At 37.6% G+C, this 10,228-nt stretch overlaps 1 protein-coding gene across 1 annotated transcript; it reads right to left on the reverse strand.

Annotated features, from left to right (window-relative positions):
• Positions 1-729: 729 nt before the first annotated feature.
• On the reverse strand, positions 730-8,649 carry LOC306888684 (NAD-dependent protein deacetylase sirtuin-3-like; the record flags this gene model as incomplete). Its single annotated transcript, XM_079447105.1, has 7 exons — positions 730-1,017; positions 1,445-1,606; positions 5,440-5,540; positions 5,631-5,863; positions 5,935-6,120; positions 8,447-8,535; positions 8,632-8,649. 7 exons carry the CDS (start codon positions 8,647-8,649, stop codon positions 730-732), a joined length of 1,077 nt encoding a protein of 358 aa, XP_079303231.1.
• Positions 8,650-10,228: the final 1,579 nt, after the last annotated feature.

A 10,228-nucleotide genomic window follows, 5' to 3' on the forward strand; every position in this document is an offset into this window, starting at 1 on the left:
ATAACACATTTTATCTGTCCAAAGATAATTAGTGGTCCTAAACTAACATAATAAGTGCCACATTTCAGGGCCTGATAAAAACTTATTTTTTACCTAGCAGATATTTTCGCATTCTAAACTGGTATCTTTGAATCAGGATGTGCAGATGTGACGTTCTCTGCTTATTCATTACGGCTTTCCATAAAGAGTAAAAGTGCTAGAATTGATAAGAAATCCAGATGCAGGTTTTCAGTCAAAATGAGCAGCAGAAATTATGCAGATAATTTTAAAATGCAACAAAAATTTAGTCTAATCCCACCAGAAACACGGCCAAGTTTCAGTGTCTGATCAAACATGGCTGCGGTTTATCGGTTCAGGAAAAGACTGCCCAGATAACTGGCTGTTGCTACAGGTAAGAACAATGACATCCTAAAACAGGGCTGTCTAAACTCGGTCCTGGAGGGCCGGTGTCCTGCAGAGTTTAGCTCCAACCCTAATTAAACACACCTGAAGCTGCTAATCAAGGTCTTTCTAGGCATACTAGAAGCTTCAATGCAGGTGTGTTGAGGCAAGTTGGAGCTAAACTCTGCAGGACACCGGCCCTCCAGGACTGAGTTTGGACAGCACTGTCCTAAAACATTCAGATTTAATGATATACATAAACATCACTGTGGGTTTTGAAGCCTTGTCAGGTGTCCATTGCCATACTCTGTGATATTTTAAACATACAAAGCATGTGTGTGGATGACATTAGTGCATGCTGTCGGTCTCTGAGGAGTCACTGTGCTCACCACTGCTATTGCTGGGGTCAGTATATGAACAAAGCCCATTTTCATGGCTGTTCATCAGGTCTTGGATCTCAGTATGCCATCCCAGGATCTCAGCAAGCTTTCGAACAGAATTGGAGAGATCTCCCAGCTCCATGTAGTCGGCCCTCCTCAGGGGCCTCCGTTCAAAGAGCCCGACTGGATCACGGTTCAGCAGCAGACGAGGCACTGTGGACTTCACTGTGTTGACCAGGCTGGCGAAAGGCTCGATCTGCCACAGAGCATAAAGAATAACTGATAATTTTATTAAGTGAAGACCAATTAAATTTGAAGATGAGATTTCTATTCAAAATTTGCTTAATGCTGGGATTCTTGGAACCCCCCCCCCCCCCCCCCCCCCCCCCAAAAAAAAAACCTTTGCTGTACCAAGAATGGTTATATCTCTCAATTTTTATTTAGTCATATGGTAAGATTATTATTTATTTTTTTTATACACAAATATTCCATTCAAACCACTTAAAGTAATAATATCAATATATATTAAATTAAATAAGGATTCCTAAAAGCTGAACCTATAAATTTATACATTTTAAAATAGAATTTTGGTAATTAATTTATTACATTTTAGAAGGCCTGTCACCTACACACAAAAATTGCTTATACATCAGTAATAATAACAATAATAATAATAATCCCACCTTTAAAGAAGTGCCCATGATCATGAGAAGGTCAGCTTTAGGGAAATCTTCAGCATGTTGAAAGTACTTTTCTGGCAGATCTTCTCCAAACAACACGACATTAGGTTTGACTGCCCCAGCACAAAATGTACAGATGGGAACGTTGCCATTCATTACAGCTTGCTGATAGGGAAAAAAGGAAAGTTGTGTAGTATGCACTAAATTATATTAATTCAATACTGTAATTAAGATTACCAAGGCTAATTTAAATACTCTGAAATATCTATATAGATCTATTGGATACGCATGCGCTGATTTGTGACTGGGTTGTTTTGAGTTTGAGTTTGATATATCCCCTATAACATTCCAAAACAAAACCAATCAGAGCGCCTTGTTATCACTAGTTTTATTTTGATTTCTCGAGTCTGCTATTGGCCTATAGCCCGTTAGCATCGGCAGCTGCTAAACTCACTTACATTGCTAATACATCACATCGACAAGGACACGAAAGGTTCAGTAGACTGTTTGCTTTAAACAAATGATTATTGTCATGGTGTAAAGAACAGAAACTGTTCTTTGTTAATAATTGGAATCTTTTCTGGGAGCATATCCTAGGCTTTTCCGTGCTGATGGCCTGCACCCCAGCAGAGTCGGAGCGGAACTCCTGTCGGACAACATCTCCAGGACGCTACGTTCCATCTGACTAGTAAGCCAATTTTCAAATAACTGCTATGATGACTTTTGTTCTACCCACTTAAAAGATAGAAGTACTTGCGTTGTCCAATCTATACAGACTGTGTCTGTTCTCCGAATAGTGAGGTCAAAATATAAATTTAATGCAGGATCAAGAAAAAATCTGATCGTGATTATGTTAAACCAGAAAAACGCTAAATAAATGAACAAAAAAATTTTTTAAAGCTTGGGCTCCTAAATATTAGATCACTTGCACCCAAAACAGTTATTGTAAATTAAATTATCACAGATAATAATTTTGATGTACTCTGCCTGACTGAAACTTGGCTTAAACCAAATGAATATTTTGATCTAAATGAGTCTACTCCACCAAGCTACTGTTATAAACATGAGCCCCGTCAGACTGGTAGTGGCGGCGGTGTGGCAACAATATATAGTGATATTCTCAAAGGTTACTCAGAAAACAGGATAGAGGAGGTTCAAAATACTTCTGCTTAATGTTACACTGTTAGATATGCAAAATAAATCTCTCCTATCTCTTGCTCTGGCTACTGTGTATAGACCGCCAGGGCCATATACAGATTTCCTAAAAGAATTTGCAGATTTCCTCTCAGATCTATTGGTCAATGTTGATAAAGTGCTAATTGTCAGAGATTTTAACATTCACGTTGATAATACAAATTATGCGTTAGGACTTGCGTTTACTGACCTAATAAACTCCTTTGGAGTCAAGCAAAACGTCACCGGGCCCACTCATCGTTTTAATCATACGCTAGATTTAATTATATCGCATGGAATTGATCTTACTGATATAGATATCGTACCTCAAAGAGATGATGTTACTGATCATTTCCTTGTATCGTGCATGCTGCGTATTACTGATATTAGTTATATGGATCCGCATTATCGTCCGGGCAGAACTATTGTTCCAGCCACTAAAGACAGATTCACAAATTGATTTATCTCAACTGCTCTGTGTACGCATAAATACACATGAACTAGACGAAATGACTAGCAACATGGGCACTATCTTCTCTAATATATTAGAAGCTGTTGCCTCCCTCAAATTGAAAAAGGTTAGAGAAAAACGTACTGCGTCATGGTACAACAGTTATACCTATTCTCTCAAGAAAGAAACTCGTAATCTTGAGCGCAAATGGAGAAAAACTAACTTGGAAGTTTTAAGAACTGCGTGGAAAAACAGTATGTCCAGCTATAGACAGGCTCTAAAAGCTGCCAGGGCAGAGCATATCCGCAAACTCATAGATAATAACCAAAACAATCCAAGGTTTTTATTTAGCACAGTGGCTAGATTAACAAATAAACAGACACCGCCCGATCTAAATATTCCCTCACAGTTTAATAGTAATGACTTTATGAATTTCTTTACTGATAAAATAGATAACATCAGAAATACAATATCAAATGTAGATTCTACTGCGTCTAGTATTTCAGCTTCATTCATCGCACCCTAAGAAAAACTGCAGTGCTTTATAACTATAGGACAGGAAGAGCTAAATAAACTTATCAGTGCATCTAAACCAACAACGTGTTTATTAGATCCTGTACCCACTAAACTACTGAAAGAGTTGTTACCTGTAGCAGAAGAACCGCTTCTCAATATTATTAACTCATCATTATCTTTAGACCACATCCCAAAACCATTCAAGCTGGCGGTTATGGCTTAAGAAACCACAACTAGATTCTAATGAACTGGCAAATTACAGACCCATTTAAAATCTTCCATTTATGTCTAAAATTTTAGAAAAAGTATGCTCAATTGTGCTCCTTCTTGCAAAAAAAGATCTATATGAAGAATTTCACTCAGGTTTCAGGCCTCACCATAGTACAGAAACTGCACTTGTTAAAATTATAAATGTCTTGCTTCAGACCAAGGCTGCATCTCATTGCTAATATTTCTTGATCTTAGTGCTGAGTTCGACACTATAGACCATGACATACTCATAGATCGATTACAAAACTATACTGGTATTCAAGGGCAGGCTTTAAGATGGTTTAGATCCTACCTGTCCGATCGCTACCACTTTGTTCATTTAAATGGAGAGTCATCTCAATTATCACCAGTAAAGTATGGAGTACCACAAGGATCTGTCCTAGGTCCTCTGCTATTTTCAATATACATGTTGCCTCTTGGTAATATTATTAGAAAATACGGGATTAGTTTTCATTGTTATGCTGATGATACTCAACTATATATCTCAAGACCAGATGAAACTTCTAAACTAATTAATAGATTGTGTAAAAAATGTAAAAGATTGGATGACCAATAATTTCCTCCTATTAAATTCAGATAAGACAGAGATATTACTTATTGGACCAAAAAACATTACACAGAATCTCTTGGATTACAATTTACAACTAGATTATGTCCTCTAAAGTAAGAAATCTGGGTGTTATATTAGACAGCAACTTCTCCTTTGAAAATCATATTTCCCATGTTACAAAAACAGCATTCTTACATCTTAGAAACATTGCCAAGCTTCGAAACATGCCACCTGTTTCTGATGCAGAAAAGCTAGTTCATGCATTCATGACCTCTAGACTGGACTATTGTAATGCACTGCTGGCTGGTTGTCCTGCATCTTCAATAAACAAGTTACAGATAGTCCAAAATGCAGCGGCTAGAGTTCTTACCAGGTCAAGAAAATATGATCATATTACCCCAATTTTACAGTCTCTGCACTGGCTACCTATTAAGTTCCGTATCATTTACAAAATATTATTACTTGCCTATAAGGCCATAAATGGTATAGCTGCTGCGTAACTTGTCTTCTACCACGCTACAATCCAACCCGCCTCCCTAAGGTCGCAAAACTCTGGACTTTTGGTAGTACCTAGGATAGCAAAATCCACTAAAGGAGGAAGAGCTTTTTCACATTTGTCTCCCAAACTCTGGAATTGCCATCCTGATAACATTCTATCTGTTTAAATCTAGATTAAAGACACATCTCTTTAGCCAAGCATTCACATAATGCATCTTATAATCTTGTACTGCAGTTATATCTGATCAAATGTACATTATTATTATTCTTTAGCTTGGGTTGAACAAATAATTTTTGCTTCGATGGAACAGCAGCTATGCTAATTATGGCTCTGTTTGTTTCTCTGTTTCTGTCACGGGATTAACATCCCGTGGTAACTAGGACTGACAGAATTACCAAATTTTGCCATAAATTAAATATATTAAGGTTCTGCCATATATAAATATATTGTGGAAACTTAATTTCCTATAGAGCTGCTTTGCAACAATTTGTATCGTAAAAAGCGCTATACAAATCAACTTGAACTTGAACTTAGATTACCTTGGCTTCCTCGGCAGTATAAGGTGTATAGCAGAGATGGCAGGCAGCAGTGGCAAAACTCCCATGAGCCTCCACAAGTTTGTCATCTGGGATACCGCATACTACAGAGAGTGTAAAGCATATTTTAATAGAGAACACTGCAAATTTAACATTTAAGAGTGATGTAATAGGTCTCTGAATTTGAATCTCACGTTTTTCGAGCCCATCGATGTTCCGACTGTACATGCGGAGCAGCAGGCCCTTCTGATGCAACAAACGGATGAAATAGTGAACATAGTTTGGACGGTGATGTCCAGGGTACAGCTCTTTAGCCAATGAGAAGAAAGGATGAGGGTTGTCAGAGAAGTAGTCATTGTTAAAGATGGCCTCTGGGTAAGGGATGTCATACTTCGCAAGGTTCGCATAAAGACCCGTCCCTGGCGTCCTGATGCAAAAACAGTTGTTAGCCAAGTGAAACAACGGTTCAGAAGTAGTTTGAATGTTTTAAGCATCCACCTGAAATCTGGTATATTGCTGGCTGTGCTGATACCTGCTCCAGCAACCACCACAATGTTTCTCACCCGGCCGAGCTTCACCAGCCGGCCAATAGTTTCCAAAGGCCCGCGCAGGACAGAGCTGCCAGTGGGTGAGGAGAGAACGGCCTTACTGCTGGGAGATGAACTCTGGTAGGACTTCCCTTTGCTAAAAAGAAGGGGGGGGGGTGAATAAACATGCTAAAAAAAAGCCATTTTAAAATATGGATGACCTTTGTGTTTTCAAAAAAGATATGCATATCACATATAACCACTTCTTTTAATACTTCTTTTAAATCTTTTAGATATTTAACATTTAAATTATATAGCCTATGATTAGGTGCAGTGTTATAGTATTTATATATTATAAAAGTATTAACATTTTGAATTAGCTTTAATTTTATTCTCATTATTAGTAATGAATTTTTTAATTGTATTTTTCATATATTACTTTAAAAACATTTCTATTAAGCTTTCAGATTTTAATACTACCCCCCCCCCATCAAAAGATTTTTTACATCAAGCTTTTCCCCCATATAATAATTACAATACTTTTTGATAGCAATCTTTCCTTTGAAAAACATGTTTCTAGCATTTGTAAAACTGCATTTTTCCATCTTAAAAATATATCTAAATTACGACCTATGCTCTCAATGTCAAATGCAGAAACATTAATTAATGCGTTCATGACCTCGAAGCTAGATTATTGTAATGCTTTATTGGGTGGGTGCTCTGCACGTTTAATAAGCAAACTCCAGCTGGTTCAAAATGCAGCAGCTAGAGTTCTTATTAGAACCAGGAAGTATGACCATATTAGCCCGGTTCTGTCAACACTGCACTGGCTCCCTATTAAACATCCTATAAGGCCCTGAATGGTTTGGCACCTCAGTATTTGAGTGAGCTCTTATCACACTATTGTAAGAATCTATAGTCTGCCTCGACCCAACTTCCACTCCACAATATGTTTGATCATGCTCATTTCCCAAAATGGCTTAATTATTATAGAGAATAAGAAAGTCAACAGTTGTTTGTAGACCATTTGGGATGATCACATCCTGAGCAAAAGGTGACCAATTGTAAAATAGGAGCAGGTGTGGGACACTGAGAACCACCTCAGACAAAGGGGTGTCAGAACTTAATTAACATACAGACTACAGCTGTTACAAAAGGAGCAACTTCATTTACATGTAGGGTAGTAAACTGGAAATGTATAAAAGGTTAGAACTTATGATGTTCTGGGTTCATTCCGACTCCGTTGAACCCAAGGTACTACATGTACTTTGTCACTGCTATGCTGCAATAAACTTCTTCATCAAGATCTTCAAAGTCCTCTTCACTTTTTCTTACACTATAGTCCTTCACGTCGGCTGCGATCTCAAAACTCTGGCCATTTGATAATACCTAGAATATCAAAATCAACTGCGGGCGGGAGATTGTTTTCCTATTTAGCGCCCAAACTCTGGAACAATCGACCTAACACTGTTCAGGAAGCAAACACACTCTGTTAGTTTAAATCTAGATTAAAGACCCATCTCTTTAACCTGGCTTACACATAATATACTATCGCATTTCTATAATTCAAATCCGTTAAAGAATTGTTAGGCTGCATTAATTAGGTCAACCGGAACCAGGAACACATCCCAAAACACCTGATGTACTTGTTACATTGTTAGAAGAATGGCATCTATGTTAATATTAGTCTGTTTCTTTCTTATTCTGAGATCACCATAGCCACCCAGATCCAGACTGTATCGAGATCAGATGGTCACTGCAGCCACCTGGATCCAGTCCGTATCCAGATCAGATGGTGGATCAGCACCTAGAGATGACCTCTACAGCCAGGACACCTAGATGAGCCCTAGATGACCCTGAGCCTAGATGACCCTGTCTCCAAGACGGCCATCGGGACAAGACCACAGGAACCAGATGAGTCCTTTGCACAATCCGATTCTGCTTTAGCCTAGATTTAAACTGCTGATTTTGTCTGGCCAGAAGAGAATGACACTATTTCGACAAACTATTTCCCAGTCTAAATACTGTAAAGCTGATATAAAGCCACCCAGCTTTATATCAAGCCGATGTAAAGCTGCTTTGACACAATTTGCATTGTTAAAAGCGCTATACAAATAATATTAATATTGACAATTTAATTAATATTATTTTTTTTATTTTTTTTAGGTATTTTTAGTTTACAGTAACACTGATTAAACTGAGCTTTTTTATATATATATAAACAGCATAATACTTTTTTTTCCTGAAAAAAAGTAGTTTTTTTGTTTTGATAGCTTTTTTGTTAAAAGTTAATAACAGCTATTTTCAGTTTGCATTCATTTTTTCCTTTGATAGTTGAAGTGTGAAGGAAAATAATGCTGCCATGTTTTAAACTAGATTTCATGAAACCATGTTTTACAAATGCTAGTTCTTGCTTGGATACAGAGCTTTTGTAAACATTGATTGTTTGCTGGAAAGCCTAACAGATGGTTGTGGTGTCTCACCGTGCTAATGAGGCCTGCTGTTCACTCACGCTCATGAGGCTGAGGTCGTCAACCAGACCTGAATCTGTGGGTTTAGTGTGCTGAGAGTCCTGAGGGTTGATGGAACCGCATGCGAGTCAACCTTGTGATGCCAGGCGGAGCAATCCTTCTGTCGCTGCTCGACTTTGCCTTGCTCATGTTCACACCTGGAAAGGGGCATTCATTTGTATATGCTTTGATTTCTAATAACAGATTTTAAGAAGGAAATGTCAGTCCTTGTAAGACGGCAGTAATGTTAGAGGTTCAAGTGAGGATTTATGCAAAGCTGATGCAGCTATAGATCAGGGCTCAACAAGAAAAACGGCATAATTCTTCACATACATTAAATACACACCCACTACTAAAATGTTTTGAAGGACACTAACATTTTTGACCAAATATAACTCGACATCTATAATGTTACAAAATATATATATAAAAAGAGCTCTTTTAAACTTATTCATAGAATACTGACAAAAAATAAATAAATTGTATCAGTTTCCACAAAAATAGCTCAACTGTTTTTAACATTGAGAAATGTCTCTTGAGCACCAAATCAGGATATTAGAATGATTTCTGAAGAATTGTGTGACTAATTTATTCCTGCCATCACAGGAAATTTCATTAAAATTTATTATAAAAATAGAAAACAGTTATTTTGTCATTTCACAATTCCTTTTTTTTTTAAACTGTAATTGATTAAATGCAGCAGTTACATAAAAAGTATTGACCTCCAACTTACTGCATTTTAAATTATGAATACAAATAAAAATTTCAAATGATCGTTTAAACTGGGATATAAGACAATTTTTAAACAGCTGTAAAAAACAAAACAAAAACACTTGGATTTTTACAGTATCTTGTAGACTCTGTAGTTATACCTTTTAAATCAGTTCTAATAATTAAAAAAAAAGAAAAAAGGAAACATTTACACATGCTTTTTTTTTTAACAAAGATGACGTTATTTGCTTGTTGCTTTTTTCCTATACCTTTCCCAATTAGGTTCATTGCAATATTTAAGAGTAATTAAAATCATAGAGCTTTGCTGCATCCTGCCTTTGGCTGGTGTAAAGCTACAATGTATTAAACCCGTCAAGCCCCAACAAAGCTAATGGTTGTAATATATTTAATGTGTCCCTCCACTTTGGTTCAACAGCCCACAGCTGTGGCAGCTTTACGGCTCGGGGAAGGGGAATGGGTACAAGAGATGTGGAGGGGGTGGGGGGGTGAAAGTGTCCAGGATTGACTGTGTCAACAAACCCAGCTGGAGGAGAAAGGAGGCGGCCATTTAGACCAAAAAAATAAAAGAGTGAAAAGAGATAGATGATGCAGAGGTAAAATCCAATAAAGAGAGTTTGTGGGAAGCGAGAGGTGAGGAAGATGCCTGGAGCCGTGAGAGGCCATTTCTCAAGCCTCTGACATCTTCTAAGGATGAATGACGGACAAGGACGACTGGGACAGAAAGAGACGGCGGGAGAAAGAATAAAAGGTAAGAGGAGTGGATACAAAGAGATACATCCAATAAAACAAGGCCTGTGTTACAACATACAAATGTGATAAGACAGGCCTTTCAACGACAAACCTTATCACAGCCGAAAGAGGCACAGATATCACATTCACAATGACAACGGGTCAGTGTGCAGAGTGATAAACAACTACCAGAGTGAACAAAATCTGGCAACCTGCAAACCAAAATACACTATAAGTGGCTATAACTCAATTCAACAAAACTGGACGCAGATGAAACTCAATTAGTCATTTGTT

Source organism: Barbus barbus, assembly GCF_936440315.1.
Source record: "Barbus barbus genome assembly, chromosome: 22".
Classification (NCBI taxonomy): Eukaryota; Metazoa; Chordata; class Actinopteri; order Cypriniformes; family Cyprinidae; genus Barbus; species Barbus barbus.